The sequence below is a fragment of the Erpetoichthys calabaricus genome, chromosome 8 (genome assembly GCF_900747795.2).
Source record: "Erpetoichthys calabaricus chromosome 8, fErpCal1.3, whole genome shotgun sequence".
NCBI classification, from domain to species: domain Eukaryota; kingdom Metazoa; phylum Chordata; class Cladistia; order Polypteriformes; family Polypteridae; genus Erpetoichthys; species Erpetoichthys calabaricus.
The window spans coordinates 71,091,028-71,111,244 of NC_041401.2; the positions used below are offsets into that span (position 1 = coordinate 71,091,028).

Genomic DNA, 20,217 nt, shown 5'->3' on the forward strand with positions numbered 1-20,217 from the left:
TGCTATCTTTTGTGCAGCTGCTTCCTGAAACGACATGCTGCACGATGTTTCGCATACTTAAAAGCTCGAAGGGCACGTATTGATTTTTGACTGAAAAACAAACTCTCTCTCTCTCTCTCTCTCTCTCCCTGCTCCTGACGGAGGGGGCGTGAGCTGCCGCTTTCAACAGCTTTGTGCCACGGTGCTTCGCATACTTAAAAGCCAAACAGCCCTATTGATTTGTTTGCTAGAGATTATTTTCTCTATCTATGTGACATTCTGTGCTCCTGACACGCACTCCTTTGAAGAGGAAGATATGTTTGCATTCTTTTAATTGTGAGATGGAACTGTCATCTCTGTCTTGTCATGGAGCACAGTTTAAACTTTTGAAAAAGAGACAAATGTTTGTTTGCAGTGTTTGAGTAACATTCCTGTCTCTCTACAACCTCCTGTGTTTCTGCGCAAATCTGTGACCCAAGCATGAAAATAACCATATAAACATATGGTTTCTACTTCGCAGATTTTCTTATTTCGCGGGTGGCTCTGGAACGCAACCCCCGCGATGGAGGAGGGATTACTGTAATACTGTCCTCATTAGTTCCCCCTTTTTTTCTAAACAGTGTTCATGCTTCGACTATAGTTCACAACAATTAAAACTTATTTTTCACAACATTTACTTAACAACACTAAAGGTGGCCTTGTGTGGTACTAATATACAGTACATGGAATTCAGTATGCACTATTGTTGAAATGTATTTTAAACAATATGTGTCGTATTCTGTTCTGCTGCTTAAAACGCAAATGTCACCCTAGATTACTTCAACAGTTACAACTTTAGAAAGTTGTGTTTAACTATTGCTTTATGAACTCAGCTATGTATAATCTTTTTAGACCTGGTTAAGAATTAATAATTATACACGGGCTGTGTTCCTTGTGCTTAGTCAGTATTATACATTTTCAAGGTAAAGATTGTGAACCCTTTGGAATTACCTCGATGTATGCATTAATCGGTCATAAAAGAGTGATTTCAACAAGAGACATACACTAATAAAACATAAACAATTATGCTTTTTCATGACAGTACTGAACACATTGTTTAAATATTCATGGTCCAGGCTGTGCAAAACTGATGTGAACCATTGTATTTAGAAACTGGTAGAACCTTCTTTAGCAGCAATGATTATTTCCACAAACATTTTGTGTAGCTGCTGATTAGAAGTGTAAAATAGTTAGGAGGAATTTTACACCATTTCTACATATGAAACTGTTTCAGATAATTATTATGTCAGTGATTCCTGGTGTGAACAGTTCTCTTCAGATCATATAACAGCATTTCAGTTGGTTGAGTTCTTAACTCTGGTTTGGTCATTCCAGAATATACATTTTCTTCTGCTTAAGTCATTCTTTTGTTGTTTTACTCCTGTGTTGAGGGTAATTCTGTCCAGAATCAGATGTTGGACCAATTCTCTGACATCTGTATAAAATTTCTTAATGCAATTTTAAATTAATTGTTATCTCTACAACAGCAAGCTGTCCAGGCTCAAAGGCAACAAAGCAGCCACAAACCATAATGCTCCTGTTACCATACTTCATGATTGGATTGAGGTTTTCGTGTGCAGTGTTTTTTTCCCCAACAGCAAAACGTTAGGCGTTTCTACCCAAAAATGCAACTAAAGAACATTTTCTTAGAAGTGTTATGTTTCCTTAGGAGAGCAGTGGTTTTCACCATGGTGTCCTTCCATGAGCACCTTCTATGTTCAGTGTTTTTCCTATAGTGCACACATGATCAGAGACTTTGATAAATTAGACTAGAAATCATTTTTCTTTTTTCCTGGTGACTAATGGGTATAGTAATAATGTGTTGTAAAGTACTTTGAGCAGAATTCTATTTTTTAAAATGTATTATTGAAATAGATGTTGATGATTATGTTGAAGTATGACATGTTGTGAAGTTCCTAAATTACAGTTGCATTGGTGACTTGTATTAGCAGTATAAACTGGGTTTATGTTGATATTTAATTGATTTGAAGAGTAATTATACCATTTAACATATTTGTATCTAAGATTAGAGAGTGATGAAAGATATGTTTCTTCAATCAGTAATTTTTTTTTTCTTTAGGTTTTCAGTAGAGAAGCCATCTTTACTTAATCCACCAGGCACAGTGCTAGTTTCATCTTCAATGAAACAAACTCATATGGACATGCATCAGCTACAACAGAGAGCAGCCACCATCCCTCCAATGGTTAGTGTTTCTAGAAATTTTCAAAATTTTAAAAAAAGTTTTTCATATTTCATGAAGATATTTTTCATATCCTTTGAAGAAAACCCTGAAGAGAGGGACTGCTTTTAAAAGTGCCCTACTTTTATTTTTGTTTTATAGAATGCAATGTTTGCTGCTGTCCCAATGAGTGGTCTGGCATTGTTGCAAAGGCAAATTAAAGCAGTACATGAGTCGTCCCATTTAGAAGACCGTCAGAGACATGATCAACTGGAGACTGATCATCACAGCTCCACCAGTCCCCAGATTGGTACCAGAAGTCCTACTGTTCTTGACAGAGAAGGTAGGTATTACAAAGTTGTGTGTCATGTGGTTATCTTGAATGTATGAGAAAAGTTTACAAATATTTACTTTAGAAATTGTTGTACTTTGTTAAGACCAAACCAAATTAAACACCAACTGTCTCTTTATATTTGAGTAGTATAAAGAGATCACTATTTTTTTTTTCTAACTTTGCTTACATTACAAGTGTTAAATGTTTTACATGCCACTAGACTTGTATAAAAAAATTACTAAAAACTACTTTCCTTATTTCTGTGTGTTTTAGAGAATTTTGATTTGTTTGTTTTTTTAAACATACAGTATACAGTGATCCCTCGCTATATCGCGCTTCGCCTTTCGCGGCTTCACTCCATCGCGGATTTTATATGTAAGCATATTTAAATATATATCGCGGATTTTTCGCTGCTTCGCGGGTTTCTGCGGACAATAGGTCTTTTAATTTCTGGTGCATGCTTCCTCAGTTGGTTTGCCCAGTTGATTTCATACAAGGGACGCTATTGGCAGATGGCTGAGAAGCTATCCAGCTTACTTTCTCTCTCTCTCTCTCTCTTGCGCTGACGTAGGGGGGGTGTGAGCAGGGGGGCTGTGTGCAGCTGCTTCCTGAAAGGACATGCTGCACGGAGCTTCGCATACTTAAAAGCTCAAAGGGCACGTATTGATTTTTTTTATCTGTCTCTCTATCTCTCTCTATCTCTCTCTCTCTCTCTCTCTCTCTCTTCCTCTTTCTTCCTGCTCCTGACAGAGGGGGTGCGAGCTGCCGCCTTCAACAGCTTTGTACCGGCGGTGCTTCGCATACTTAAAAGCCAAAAAGCCCTATTGATTTTTTTTTTGACTGCTTGCTTTGCACTCCTTTGAAAAGGAAGATATGTTTGCATTCTTTTAATTGTGAGACAGAACTGTCATCTCTGTCTTGTCATGGAGCACAGTTTAAACTTTTGAAAAAGAGACAAATGTTTGTTTGCAGTGTTTGAATAACGTTCCTGTCTCTCTACAACCTCCTGTGTTTCTGCGCAAATCTGTGACCCAAGCATGACATTCTAAAAATAACCATATAAACATATGGTTTCTACTTCGCGCGCGGGTGGCTCTGGAACGCAACCCCCGCGATGGAGGAGGGATTACTGTATACACTTTTTGTGTGTTTTTTCATCCTTGGGTAATAAGTTGCTGTGCTCTTTAACTAGCTTTTATATCTATCAAGTTCTTTAGTGACTATTATTCATTAGGGAGTCTTACTGAGCTTATACATTACATTACTAAAGCTAATACATAGTTCTGTAAGAAATGCAACAGGCTATACTTTGATGTTTAAATTGAAGTTACATTAACTCATACTCGGTACTCAACATCCCTCCCTACGCAGTTCAGAAAGCTATTGCAACAAAGAGCCCCTTGTAAAATAGCTCCTCATCTATATTGAAACAGATTGTGTTGCAGGATTGACATGGTGAGTTTCTCTTCACAGCTGAAACTGAGACTTGCTTTTTTTGACCACTGTTAAGCTGTGCTTGAAGCTGTTGTGCTGTGAGGCACATGTAATGCAAGCTGGTAACCCTCAGAAACCTGTTTTCTGATTGGGTTATGACTTTGAGTCTGCCAAATCTTTTCCAATCAGAGTATCTTCCAGTTTTCAATTGCCTTTACTTGTGTAGGACGCTGTACTTTTTGCAATTTCTCAAAATGAAAGGACCACTTTTCTAAGGGTAATAATGCTCAGTCTCATTTCATTTGTTAATTGTCATTTTCTTGCCATTATCACTGTAATATTGTCCAAATAGTACTTTATACGGTTTAGTAACACAGTCTGTTCCAACTCTTCTTTAAGATGAGGAGAAGGATTTTAAGTAATCAGTAGAAGTTGGGACACCTGTGCAAATTGTTTGCTTCAGCTTCCAAGGCTTAATTAATTTAATTGCTGCATAATATCTGTAGGTTGTAAACTGTTAGTTATCCCTGAAAAAGCCCGTTTGTAATATTCTGAAATTTCTTTTTTTCAAGGTTGTGCTAACCTAAACTTTAAATTTAAACATCTGGCAGTTTACTTCTTACCTTTTCAGCATTGTCGGTCATTCATTGCATTTTAACTGATTAAATGTAAAGAAAAACTGAGGTGTTCTAAAATTTGGACCGGTCGTATATATGATTAAGTGGAGTATTTTAGTTGTAGCATTTAGTTGTTTTAATTACTTTCTTAGGTAATTCTGCTTAGGAGTTCATTACAGTAATATAGTTGGCTATAAGTAAAAGTGTGAATTAATTTTTCAGCATCTTGATGTTTTACGAAGTCTTACCTTTATAATATTTCTTAAATGATAGAAAGTAGTCTTAATTGTATAGTTATTGTGCAGTTTGAAGTTTAGATCAGAGTTTATAATATCAATGTGATTTAATTTGAAAAGACAGGTGATCAAGGTTTATTTTTAAGACCCTCATTTATTTTCTTTCAACGGCTAAAATGTCAGTTTTTCCCATATTTAGTGTGATGCGATTCTAGTAAGGAATTTAATCAAAGAGCAGAGCCTCAGGGTAATCAGGTGCTATTGATAAGTAAAGTTGTGTCTCAGTTTCGTAACTGGTAGTTCACCTTGTAATTAGAAATAATTTGATCTAAGAGGAGCTTTTGTGTTTGTAGTAGGGTCATCATCTGAGATGATACTGAAACTAAAATGTTTTGTATTTAGAATGTGTTTCTTTTAATATATTTGGTTTTCAGTTACAAATTCTTTGTCGCTTAATGCAGTTACAATTTGTTTCCAGGGCTGTAGAGTTGGTACACAAAACTTTTGACTCCAACTCGGATGCCGACTGCACAATTTCTGGTACCACCAACTCTGACTCCCAACTTCTCTATTTGTAATGTAATATATTTACTATGTTGACTGAAAGCACACAACATACATGATACAAGGCACTTTATCTCTGCCAGTGTGAATTATTAGTCTGCTTTTTAGCTTTTTAATCTGTTGAAGTTCAGGTTTAAAGCCTGTAACAGAGTTGTTGTGGCATATAAACACTGAGTAACATTAAACATAAGACTAAACTTACAAAATTACATTTTTACCAAATGTCTAGAAGAAAAAATAGTTCAATTGAATCGGTATATGTGAAATTGGAAATTAACACATACAATTTACATTTAGTCAGGTTTGGTACATTTTTCCAACACCAACTCCAGCAACTCAATTCCGACTTCAGTTTTTTTTTCTTTCTTGTATTTGAGAGGTCAGTAACATTTATCAAGTAAAATGTTGGTTGTCAAGTACTGATTAAAGTTATATAAGATCAGATTGTGGTGAACGAAATGCTCACAGAAAGTATGTGCACACTCCAGCTTTTGGAACAATGTTGTGAATAGCTTTCAGCTGGGGTTTCTTTTATGCAGACTTTTCAGAGCCTCACTGTTTACAATAAGCTGAAAAAGACCTCCTCCTGTTTCTCTTGGCTTACATTATTTTTTGCATGTAGCAGAGGCAGAATTGACGTTAACATGAAGTTTAAATAACCGTTCCTGGGTGAGAGGAGAGAAATTCAAACCAGTAAGCACATCTGATTTAAAAAAAAAAAAAAAGTATGAGACAGTTTTCCATTGCAGAAGGAATGTTCTTCTCTTTCTCTTTGTACAAAAGGCTGTCAATTGTAATCAATCATATTACAGGCTGATGTTCTTCTCTTTCTCATTGTACAAAAGGCTGTCAATTGTAATCAATCATATTACAAGCTGTCTAATGAAAAGTCTTTTCCTAGATATAATGCCAAAAGACAAGATTATATCTCTCACAGAACTGCATCTAGGGTAATATACTTTTTACTAACATAACAGTTAAAGTTATTTTAAAGATTTTTTTTACAGTGCTATTAGCAAAGACATGGAGTATTCCCATTTAGTATTAACTACAACTTGTGATTTTTTAATTTTATTGATTTTATTTGAAGAAAACAACAATCCATACACTCAAGTCAGACTTGACAAATCAGAATTAAACTCTGCCCGAGTGAAAGAGAGGAGAGGCAACAGCAAGAGTAAATCTTCAAAAACAACAAAGAAAGAAGAATGTCCTTTTCCCCAATACAGATCCTTTTTCTAAGATTTGATTTATTAGATCTTGCCATATCAAAAAAAAAATTTGAACAGATCCTCTAAGTGAGAATTTTTTTCTAATTTCAAATAGTATTGAGCATCAGTTACCCACTGACTATTAGTACAACCATTAGTAGTTGTATTAATTACAACTTTTGTCCAGAATATGGGGTTTCTTCCTCACTGTTGTATTTACATGTATCTGTTCTGGAGTCCTATCTTCAATCAAGATAGAATATCTCATATTGCAAATGTGGAAGACTCAGATGTGTTTTTATTTTCTTTACTTTTAAAATTGTATGAAATTTCTTTGCAGGTAAACCCTTTACATACATGCCTTATGAGATGAAGATGTCAATGGATCATGAAATGCAGAGTATTACAAATTCAGGAAGGTCAGGGTCACCTTACAGACTTTCTCCAAGAGAAATGAACAAAGCTTCCCCACAGCCAGATATTCATGCAACCCGACATGGTATGCCACCAGGTAATTATCATGTTCCTATTTATACATCTTATCTTGCTCTCTTACCCCACTTGCTTGCTGGTTCTTAAATATCTCTCTATTATAAAAAGAAATCCTGTCCCCTGTCCTGATAGTCTACGATACGTGATCCTCTCGGAAGATAATTTAAAGACCCGCGAGACGAAAGAGACCTGCCACGGTGCGTCTCACGGGAACATAGAACAAGAGTCTTGCAAGACACACCCTACTCACAAGCAATATCAAAAAAAACAAATCAGTAGTGTAAAGGCAGTCATGCAGCACACACAGCTCCAGGGCTCTCAGTGCATATAAAGTGTAGCATATAAAGTGTATAAGGTCAATACGGTAGAAATGAATAGGGTAGAAGTGAAATGAATAGTGTAGAAATGAAACATCAACGATTAAACGAAGAAGAAAGAAAAGCGCGGAGCAAGGTTATTATAGTTAACGAAAACTAAAATCAAAACTGAAACTATTATTAAAAAAACATTTTCGTAAACTGAAATAAAATAATTAACAGAACCGAAATGAAAAACTAAAACTAAACAAAACTATTAAAGTAGCTGGAAAGACTAACTGAAATAAAATAATAATTTACAAAAATATTTTTAGTTTTCGTTTTTGAATGAATATTCTTGCCGTTAGTCTTTAACCCTTGTAAGTTTTCTCTAAAACAAAGTCATCCACCACGAGCTGCCCGCATATATTCATCCAGCAGAGGGCGGCTGGTGACGGAGGGCAGCTGTTCACACAGCATTTGTGGTGACAGAGCAAGCTCAGCGCTGGTGCGTAAAGCGTGAGAAATAGAAAGAGATTTGCGTGCCGCCTTTCTTTGTGCTTGTTATATATCAAGATGTAATTCAAACGGCTGAAATCAGAATTTGCTGGTCAACAAACCATTTACCATATGGACAGAAAAATCACGACTGAGTACCGTTTCAGTTTATTTCTCAGGTGTCTGCTTTTTGTTGACAGCAATTCACCTGCCACTTCGCACAGGAGAAATCGTTTTTACTTTCTCATATACAAAGTATAGAGAAAGTATAGTAATCATGAAAAAATTCGACCTCAATATTTTGATGAATCTTGACATTATAGGCTAACTAGTGTCCAACAATACTGTTTTTTGGAATTGTGTGTGTACGGGAACGCGTATGTGTGTGTGTGTGTGTAAACACGATAACTAAAAAACGCAACTAGATAGATGGATGAAATTCGGCATGTGGTTGTTACACCACAATTATAGATCTGTATTAACTTTTGGGCCAAATCCATCACCCGGAAGTGGTACTTTACCTGAACACATACTCAATTTTTTTATTTTTTTATTTATACAGCTGCAGAGTCTGATTTATTCAACTTTACTTTTATCATAATTTTTCAATATATTATTAATTTGATTTGTTGTCGATGGTTCCTTGTTGTACATAATATAAAAATATAATCACTCTCTTGCGGTTTACTCCTCAAATATCCATCCCCATATCTGAGTATACAAGAAAATCGAGGGGAGACCACTCATAGTTTTTGAAAATAAAACGGCACTGATTGATCATCATTATTGTGCAATATTTAAATTATGTGCAATAACCCAATAGTGCAATAAGTTATTTATTCTTTCCAGTATTTAAATAATGTGCAATAACTCGATTTAGTTATTATTCTTTCCATTTGTATATAGCGTCACAGAACTTTTTTTTTGGCAACTTTTTGCACCATTTGTTTGTTTATTTGTTTATTAACTTGTTGTGTTCTACATATATGTCTGCACTGAAGGAGTTGCTTTTAATCTCATTGTACATGTGTATAGTGACAATAAAAGGCATTCTATTCTATTGAGAGACTGACTAGGTCATCATATAAGATCAGCATATTATTACTGACTAATCACTTTTTCTATAAAAACATCGTTTAACAACGAAGCAATACAAACAAAGGTAGAGAGTCTGACAAGTGATGAAAAACTAAACATACTAATGGGTGTTTGTGTTTATTCCATATTTATTAATTTATCTTTTTTAGTTCATATTCACAACTCAAAATACCTGATATTGTGAAAGTAATCCATTAGCAGAATTATATTTTAAAATATTTGTCTCCCTTTTTTCAATGTTTTTCTCTCTCAGAATAGATAGTTGAAATATCATATTCTTTTTGTTCTTAACATCAGCCTTATCATACATATTGCATACCAGAGATTTTTCCTGCCTTGCATCCAAACCTGCTGCGATAGGTTCCAGATTTCCTGCAATCCTACTCTGGAAAAACAGGTTTAGATAATGTATATGTTGTTCTTAATCTCAGATGCTGTCTCTGTTGTTTTATGCCTGTCCGTACTCCTATTACCTGCTCTTGCTCTGCTCATTATGCATTTACTGTCCTTTATGGTGGTCTATTCAAGACTCACTGCCCCTAACCTTGACACTACATGTGTTCTTTGTTTCCATCAATACAGGTAGGTGGGGTCTGCACACTCATTCAAGTGTAAGAGCCCTGTTCTTCCTAAGACCCTGTGATTTTCATGAGAAAATATTTTAAAAATTATAAAATTGTGTAAAATAGTTCATATTCAGTGTCTAGTTTTGATTATGCTTGTTTTTATCAGACAAAAACAAAACCAGATAGTAAACCAGGCAGTGTAGTAGGCTTCCATTAACATTAAACACATATCCAAATCTGTTAATTGTACAGTTCAGTCTGATTGTGACACAAAACTAACTCCATAGGCGCTCCATGCCATAATTACTAAAACTAAAACTGAAACTAATATGTATAAAAATAAAATAGAAATCACTTTGTGAAATAAAAACTAAACTAAAACTAAAAATACACGATGAAGGAAAACTAAAACTAAACTGAATTTCCAAGTAAGGTCAGAAAAAATATGGAAATAAAAACTAATATAAAAAGGCAAAACTATAACAACCTTGGCGTGGAGAAAAGAGACCCAAAAGCAATGGAGAGAAAAAAAATGCTAAAAAGAAAAACAATAATCATAATCTAGGTGCAAATTTAGAAAATAAGGAACATGATGATCAGCCCAGAACAAGTGGAATGGAAAAAAAGCACGTCCAATCGGGCGTGGAGAAAAGAGACTCAAATGCGTTGGACAGAAAAAAGAGCAAAAAAGAATAATCGAGGTGCAAATTCAGAAAATAAGGAAAGTAATTATCAGCCCGGAACAAGTGTAATTGGAAAAAAAAGCACGCCCAATCCGGCTCAGAATTAAAAGACAATGAATAAAAGAAAGTAGAACTTCATAAAGACGTTTACAAATGTTGACGTTAAACACATGCAGAGCAGGTTAGAGACTATGAAACCAGTGAAATTAGAAAGGCTCAAAAAAAAAAGGTGCTATACACATGTGGAGAAAGCCCAACCGAACGTGTGCAGCGTTATACATCCTGCAAGAAAGAATTCAACCACACTCGTGGTATTGCTTTTACAACCTAACGCGAGACCAGGCAGTGAGACATCATTTAAAACAAGTCAACAGACCTCTATGCTAGCAGTTGTTGGATTGCTTTTGGCAGGCAAGCATCATGTGTTCCCAGCTCTTAAAACAACGACATGCGACAGGCAGAAGAGGCAGCTAGCAAGCAGCAAAAAGACAGCAAATGATCCAAAGGCATATCCTTAGCGTAAGTTCAGCCGCAACACCCTTCACAACACGAGCAGTATTATACGTGTGGCAAGAAAGAGATGTAACCTCACGCTGGGCAGGAAATAAAGAAACAAGTATCGTTTTTACAAAAGTTTTTAAAGTAAAAGTGAAAATAATGCATATGTAACAATTCACAAGAAAATAACAATCTCTTTAAATTGTAGATTGCCTTCCTAAGGTAAAGTCATTCCTGATGAATGGGGACGTGGGAATGAGGGGTCCTTTCATCGGATTAGCGCTATTTCAGATGTGGAATGGCAAAATGGGGGAGGCTGCTTGATGAATGAGGTCTCCAGGGCTTAAAACAAATCCAAATCGTATTATGTGATATCATCTAATGTGAAATTCTACTCCATACTTCTAGAATTTTTATTTTTATATTGTATTGAGGATTTATTCTGTTCTATGTATTGTACTGTACGGCTCAGAATTAAAAGACAATGAGTAAAATGACAAAGTAGAACTTCATAATGACGTTTACAAACGTTGGCGCTAAACACATGCAGAGCAGGTTAGAGACTATGAAACCAGTGAAATTAGAAAGGCTCAAAAAAAAATTAAAAAACGGCGCTATACACATGTGGAGAAAGTTAAAGGATATGAAAGTAGGAAAATTAGAAAATATAAAAAAAGAAAGTAAAGCAGTAGCGCAAACAAACAAACTTCCTCATTTAACTATGCACCAGTCTAGCTTTGGTTTTGCACAATAATTACTACACTATTGCACCTTAACACTTAATTCTACTTTATTCACATAATTGTACTTGTTTATTATGTTCTACTATACTGTTATCTTTCAATCTGACTTTTAACTGTTAATTTAACTGATATTCTTCTAACTTTGCACAGTTTTTGATAAGCGGATCAGGATGCATTTCACTGTGTGTTGTCCTGTATAACTATGCATGTGACAAATAAAGAATCTTGAGAATTTCAAAAACGGAGTTTACCGCACATGCATTTATTGGTTACTTTGTTCATGTATATATATATTTATCTGTCTGCTTACTTAAAAAGCTACATTTACCCCAGGAGTCAAAAACGTTCTGTCTAGCCCTTTTACAAAAACCTAGACAAAAGCTGGGGTATCACCTCGGTAACCCCATGTACTTTTGGAACTGTGAGAGGAAAATAGCACAACTTTACAGACTGGAGTCTAATGCAGAACTCTACTTACTTTTTTACTTTGTAAAAAAAATTATTAACTGCTGATGATGTAGATCGGTTTGTCTGTGCTGAAATTCCAAACAGAGAAACCTATCCTGAACTCATTAAAAAGATTCAGCATATTGGGACTCACAAGATTACAAATATTGTTTTTACAGAAGTTCTGAAATAAAAGTGAAACTAATTAATGAAATAGAAACAATTCAAAGAAAAAAAAACCTTAAAAGTGTGTATCCGGAAAACCAAACACGGGGGTTGGTGAGCGAAGTGAGCAGGGGGCGAAGCCCCCTAGTCTTTAATAATTTTATTTTTAGGCTGGTGTTTTTAAGGTTTCTTTTTGTGTAGACATTTACTAGTTCATTTCAAACTGCATGTACATACAGATAATAATCTAGCATCATGGTTGAAGTAGTACTGTCAGGACCTTCAGACCTGTGCTTGGCATTAATTTGGATTTAGTTGGTAGGTAGATAGTGGTGGGCTGTTTTTTGGCTGAGTGGTATCTTGCAAAAACTCCTTATACTCTTAAGGCACTCAAGGATCTGACCAAACAGTAGTAATTTATTTCAGAGCTGGGTTAAGTTTGAAATATGAAAATTAATTAAAATCATTCTTAAATTAGGAGTTGTCATCTTTTTATGTGCTTTGTGAATAATTTAAACTTAAAAACAATTATCTTAAATTGTGATTTTGATAAGAATATATTATTAGGAATCCTTATATATCATTATTTTTACACATGTAAAGGAAACCACATGTTGTGACCCCTTTAACTGAGATAACACTGCCCTTTTTAACACTAGAATCACTGGAGCTTACGAAAAAAGTCATAATCCCTGGCCACCTTAAATTCCTTCACACCTCTCCGTTAACGTCTTTTGTTTTGCAAGTGTGTAGATCAGCGCAAGCAGCAAGCAGCCTGCTATTCCATCCATCCTCCCACTGCCTCAGCTCAATTCGGACAAAAAGTTGTCACGGCTCAAGTGTGTTTATCTGGGTGTGAGGTGCCTGGAGTTGCATAGGGTAAATAATATATTGTTATTTGAAACATATGCATTTCATGTGTGTTCCATGTCTACATCGATCTTGGTAAATGTAGGATAACACGAAATGCAAGGCAAGAAATTTGGAACACATAGCTAAAACAGAATTTTTTTTCATGTTATAGTACTAATGACAAAATTTTTACATTAAATGTATAATTTATGAAGACTGAATTCCAATTATCAAATAAACACTTTCACAAAAGGTACAAGTATAACAAAACAAGTGCGGTTTTATTCAAGAATATAACCGAAGAAAAAGAAATCTGGTTAGGGTACAATGCTGACACCGCTTGGCTGGTGCAGAGGTAAGAATTGATGACTCATAATCAAGAGGTTGCTGGTTCGATTCCAGCTCCTTCCTGGACTTACCGTTTTGAGTAATGAGCTGCTCTTATTGTTACTATTATAGAATAAAAACATACATTTGACTTGAGTCTGTAACAGAGAGAAGGAAGAGCCTTAATGTGGAATGCTGCATTAAGAAAAAAACACTCATAGATTGCCAGGAATCCTAGGTTTAAATTGAATAGGACTACAAGAGTGTATGTAATATGCATAGCTAAAATACAGCAGGTACACCATTTTAATAGTGTTTGCCGTAGCTAAATAGGAAAAGGGAATTAGAATAGAGTGGCCAAATGTATTAGTGCCCTTCCACTATTTAAGTAATAATCATAGTTTTTCCATGAAATATGTTAAAACTGACAAAAATAATTGGCATTGACTATACTTTATTTTATATTCCATGGAGTAGACATTGCTTTTTTATTTAAGTCTTCATGTATTATTAAAAAAAAAAAATAAATAAAATGCCATTCTTAAACCAACTTGTTTTATTTTCTCATAAATTACTTTTGTTTATATTTTGAAAGTTTATTAATATGATGATTTATTAAAAGGAAGCTTAAGAGTCAGATGTTGTTACAGTAAGTTCACATTTTTAAACATTTAGTTGCTTTTAGCAGATGCTGTTCAGTATTGCACAAGTTTCACTGGCTTTCCCTAAAAAGAATATCCTACCTTGCTTGTGTGAAAATCTGTATATTTCTGACTTTCTTTGGTACTGGTGTTCCTGAAATACACAGTTGAGTCTGTACAGACAGAATATCTCACAATCAAAAGGCAGGTACTTTTACGGGTTTCTTTTAGCATTGTACTGGATAAAGAGATTAAACGATAGATGACTGAATACGTACATTTTTGAACATTTTTTCAGTAAAGTCTCTCACGTAGCCCAGGATAGTATACTGTACCATGTTCTGTACATGATAGAGGAAGTATTGCAGATATTTTAATTTCATGATTTCATACAGAACAGAGATAAAGTTTAAGATATAACACAAGTGAATGTTGACCAATGTCGTACAATGGCAAACATTGTGAAAAATGTCTTGGGGTTTAGGGTTGTATAATCCATGTGTCAGTTATCTGGATCCAGTTTGATGCTCAAAACATGAAAAGCACATAAATTTTTTTACTAAAATATTGTTAAATTGATCAGCACATGCCAGGAACAAGAAACTCAAATCACATGGGATTAAGTTTTGAATAGGAGACAAGTCTCTTGACCATTGGGGAATGGGCATGGTAGCGCTACATCTTCACAGATCTGACATTCTGGCTTTGAATTTCATGCCTCGTTGTTGACCATGTGGACTTTATATGTTCTCCCCATTTGAGAGGAATTATGGATAGGTATGTTTGTGTATGTTAGTGGTTATAAAATGTTAGCCTGTTTGTTTAAGTCTTGAGAAAAATCTTAGTGTTAACAGTGGTGTTATTTTTTTGTTGCAGGAGGTCTAGTATTGTTATAATAAAGCCTACAGTACTTTGGATTCACAGCAAATAGTGCTTGAATAGTCATATGCAACATTGTGGAACAAACAGAACTTACTCATACACCATGCAACACCCCAAGTTAACACTGTAGCTCAGTAATCCCAATGCCAAAGCAGTGGCTGTATCAATGAAGCAACTGTTAAACACACAGACTCGCATATACTGAAAACCCAACACTAAGCACTGAATATAATGTTCAATGCAATGAATGGAACATAATAAAGTAGAATAAAAAAATAGATATACAAGTTTAAAATGACTCCCTCAATAGCTTATCTTACCACTACATGCAGCTACCAGGGATACTAACATAATGTTAATGTTGATGCACTGGTAGCTTTGTATTTAGCTAGCAAAACGGTTAACTGTGTATAAAGTATGACTGCACTGTGATTTGGCACACTAAAACACACATGTACAACGGCATGGGTTAAATAACTTAACTTACCATTAAGGAGAGTATGACAAGTATGGGAACTGAGCCACTGCAGCAGTCTTTTTTAATATATCAGTGCACTGCTGCCCAAGATAACTCTTCCATTTTAAAGTAAGCAAAATAATACTCAAGAAAACCATAATCACTGAAATAAACTCAAAACTTAATACTCACAAAAAATTCTTGACTTGAAAATTGAACCAGTCCCATAAATTTTAAGGTATTGTTTTCATCTATGGGCTGCCTTATAAGCACCTTTGTAATTGCAAGAACAGGCACAGTATTTTTAACATTTACAAAAAAAAATATTGCTTTTAAGACAAATTAAGGTATACCATGAATTTGAAAAGTAACTTCGACTTGGAAAATACTCAATAAAAAAGGGTGATTATTTTTTATGATATGATGAGCAGGTTTGTATGGGTCCTGGAAAACCCGGAAAGTCATGAAAAATTAACAAGCCAAAATCTAGTGCTGAAAAGTCCTTGACATTCTAAAATAAAATGTAAATTGTACTTAATAGTCAAAGAAAATATTATAATGGATTCCAGTAATCAAACATCATGAGATAACACATCTGATATTTTGCCAGCAAAACACCCAAATCTCACAATAATGCAGTTAGGTCTATAAGTATTTGTATAGTGACACAGTTTTTATAATTTTGGCACTGTGTACCACCTCAATGGAGTAGAAATAAAGCAATCATTATGTGATTGAAGTGTAGACTTTTCAGCTTTAATTTAGTGGGTTTTCCAAAAATATAGATTGAGCTGTTTAGGAATGACAGCCATTTTTTAAAGACGTCCCAAATTAATTTAACCTTATGTTGTGTTCTGTGAGCAAGCGTGTAAGCGTACTGGCATACATATATAGTGGCCAAATTATTAGTGATGAATTGGCGTTAACTGGTATATAGCGAGGTTAGTTACGTTGTGAATATTAGATGTGTCACTGTGATTTATTAAGGAAGAAAACATTTATTTAACTTGAAATGAGGTTGGAAAATGCTGCTGCAAAAATTGGCTTCAACAATACAAATCAAATAAACATGGCTGGGTGCAGTTACTGTATGAAGAGGTTTTACATTGGGAATGTAGGGGAGTCTGCTTTGAAAAGCCATATGAAAGAAAGTAAACATTGTGAACTAAGGAAGAGCAAGGAAACTAGTCATTTTATTAAGAATTTTTTTTAACTCTTTTCAGGGTTTTCATAACGTCTGACCACCACACCTGCAAGCTTTTTAAGCATCAGTGGATTAGCCAGCAGTAGCACTAGTGAGAGTTCTAGTCGTGCTAGTGATACTTCTACTGCTCTGTCTTTACATGTGATTAAAAGTGAATATCTGCAATCCTTTGGGTGTTAAATGTGATAGACAAGTATTATTCAGACCATCCATGACAAAGACATTTGTAACATTTTTTTGGAAAAGTTTCCTGATAGTGAGACCATGAGTCGTACAGTGGAGACCCTTCCCATGGTATACATCGTACCTTCCATCCACAACAATTTACTTCCTGAAATCTTCCAAAATATTTTTTATCATCATTTATTTTCCTAATAGGTGTCTAGTTCTTAGCACCCCAACACAGTAACATTTCTGTATTTTTACAAGCGCTTTAAAGTGTTCTATTTATAAACAACACTCAAACAAAATATGCATTTTTCATAATTTCTGTGCATCTTTTGCTTGCACACAATAAAATATTGTCACAAGTTGACTCTGTGCATACCACATGTGTATTGGTGCATTCGTTGTCTGAAAAGCAATATATCTGTTTTAAAAATGTAGTGGCCCTGCCTAGAATGGCATTGCACTTATTACACTGAATAAATAGCTTCAGTGTCAGATTTAGTGAAATGGTCAGCAATTAAAAATAGGCCATGTGTTTGAGTTCATATGTGTTCTTATCAGGTTCATGTAATTTTGTTATGGATATTCAGAACTGAACTGAAAAATAGTCCTGAATTATTAATCTGGTAGGTACTTGAATAGTCATTAAAAGTCCTGGAATTTGAAATGTGCTGAAGTTTACAAACCCAGAATAAGTAATATTACAAAACATTTGTGGATCCACCTCTGCTAATATGAAGATTGAATCTGCAAGAAATAAGCTTTACTTACATTTTTATGCACAAGTAATGCAATGCTACAAATATTGCTAGGAAGTAAACAAAGCCATTACTAAGACCAATTCCTTCAAAGAGCTGACTGAGGGACTGCATTCAATATAGAAGTTGTTTTTGAAAGAATCACTGTATCTACTGAAAAATAACTTGTGCAAAATACCGTAATGATATTGAGGTAATCTTATGGTAAAATTATTTTTCCCTTAGTATTGCAGCCTGCTCCAAATCAAGTTTTGTCAAATTATTCAGATGCACGGGTGACATTTCCAAGACACACAAGGCCTGCAAACATTCCATCTCCTCCTCCTCTCATTCCTTCATCCAAACCTTCAGAGAAGCCATCTTTCATAATGGGTGGATCCATTTCACAGGTAAGTAAAACATGCATTCTACATTAGAATTGGCATAAGCTGGATTTTTCTATATTTTGGCACAGATGCATTTGTTAATACTACTTAGGTTTTTCACTTAAACAAATGTTTTTTTCTCTTGAGATAGGCCATAATGAAAGTACTCTTTGCTTCTGTATTGAGATGTGCTGTGAGTGTGTGTTCACATAGAGCATGGCAGACATTTTTTCACTTTTAATAAGACTTTGGCATCCAACAATATTTAAGCAAAAACCAGCAAGTTCTTTTTTGAAAACCAACAAAAATCTCAACTTTCAAGCTCTGTTTCTGCATGTTTGTGTTGTTGTTTGATATTTATTGTGTTTGTGTGGATTTTATTATTTTTACAATTTAGTTCTATTTTAATTTCTTTTTATTTCATATTATTAAAAATACACATGTTAACTTTTCATGACATTTAATATTATCTCTTGAAGATTTTCGGAAATTTCATTCATTTTACAGTTTTTAGGTCTCTATTTTGCAGACCTTCATGGTAAACACAATAGTACATACAATACAGTAGTAGTTATAGTCAAATGTTTGCATAAGTGAAAGACTTATAGTTTATGTAGCATTTGTTATATATCTGATATTTTAGTAAATCTATTTTCATAACAAAGTAGATTTTGTTAGGTATAAGGAACATCTTTGTTTCTCAAATCTTTACAGGGGACTCCAGGTACTTACATAACTCATAACCAGAATGTTTACAACCAGGATTCTTCAAAGAGCTCAGTGGGCTCTATATCATTGGGAATACCTAGACAGCAAGAGTCTGTAAAGCCTGGTAAGAGAGAGAAAAATTTCAAGGGAGAAAAATGCAATGCAATTCTGCTGTAAACTGTGAGAGTAATTTTAAAATAAAGAATAATTCGAAAAATGTCTTTTGTTTAACAGTGCCATATATTAAACAGGAAGAGTTCTCCCCTAGAGGACAAAGTGCACAAGCAGAGGGCCTGTTGTGCAGGGCACAGTATGAAAGTGTTGTAAGAGGTAAGACTGCAACAATTTTTGAAACTAGCTTGGGAAATAGTGATGCTATCTTTGAATTACTACTACTCTTCTGTAATAATCTGCTATTTTGTCCATAATGTGCTCAAAACAAATGCTCCTTGTGCAATGAATACATCTTTAGAATTCTTAAACTTTTTGATGACATTCAATTATAATTTATTTCCCATCAGTACTGTTTTTTCATTAACTTAGACACTTTTTTTTCACTGTCTAGAATAATTTTATGCAATATTATCTAAGCCAAAGACAAAAGATTTTTTTCGTCTTCTGTTCACTAGAAATGTTCCAATACAGAGTATTATCCTTCATCCTCTTTAATAAAATCCCTGTGTGCGTCCATGTGTCCGTGTCTTCTGGTAAAGTGCGCATGCGCGGGGCAGTCTTTAATAAAGGATATCATTGATGGGGAGAGTGCTGATTGGGTACTCGCGGCCGCGCACATAAAATCCGTTGCTGTGGAGACGCCACACATACAATAATCAGCTGTACGCCAGCACAGATTAAAATACTTGCTGGGGAACTGCACAGTACTTGGTGGAGAGACGCTACAGCCGCGATTATCAGCTACATGCCACACATTACATCAGTTCCTGGGGAGACTCTGCTGATTGCCCACTGTTGTGACAGAAATTTAAACGCATATTACGGACAAGGCAGAAGTACAGGGAAGGGTAGAATGAGTGCAAAGTCACCGGCCTCTAGCAGACGCTTCAAAGGCTGCCTGACGCATCACACAACACAGAGAGGGTGGGACCTATAAAATATCACGCGGCCGATCCAATCGGTTTTCGGGAAATGAGGAAACACCTAAAACATAAGGCACCAAAAATCCAATCGGGTACTGATACGCGGAGACCAGCTTCCCCAAAGAGGTGGGATTAGTGTGTGTTGTTGTGCAAGTGTTCACTCTGAGGATGTCAGATTTGCGATTAAAAAGCTTGGCCCGGTAAAGTGTCAGTCGTTGAAGGGGTTTTCCTAAATATACGAATTTTCATGATATTACAGTAGGGTGACTTTTAACAAGTAGATTTATTTTCGCGCACATAAAATCCATTGCTGGGGAGACGGCACACATACAATAATCAGCTCCACGCCAGCACAGATTAAAATACTTGCTGGAGAGACGCCACAGCAAGCTAAAATAAAGAGAGGCAGGATAGGAGATCTTCAAACAGACACAACACATCAATCAACAGCCACAGAGGAGAGGATAAATGTAATATTAATTATACTTACTGTATTGTCATATACATTTCTATTTTATTTTTATTATTATTTTACTTTAGGCTTCTTGCAAAAATATTTTTGACAAACAAAAATTAAGACAAGAAACAGAATGAGGTCAAGGTCCCTTTCCATTTAATATAGACTGTTCCTACTAATGTTTATGCACTACTGTTCTAGCGCCCGTTATTGTAACGAGA

General features: G+C 35.1%; 1 protein-coding gene across 1 annotated transcript in view; it reads left to right on the forward strand.

The window, feature by feature from the left end:
* ncor1 (nuclear receptor corepressor 1) overlaps positions 1 to 20,217 on the forward strand; it is a 237,649-nt gene that overhangs the window by 150,033 nt on the left and 67,399 nt on the right. The window contains 5 exon segments of the mRNA XM_051931234.1: positions 2,099 to 2,541; positions 6,935 to 7,105; positions 17,595 to 17,758; positions 18,449 to 18,566; positions 18,677 to 18,772. Coding sequence (XP_051787194.1) covers positions 2,099 to 2,541; positions 6,935 to 7,105; positions 17,595 to 17,758; positions 18,449 to 18,566; positions 18,677 to 18,772 — 992 coding nt within the window.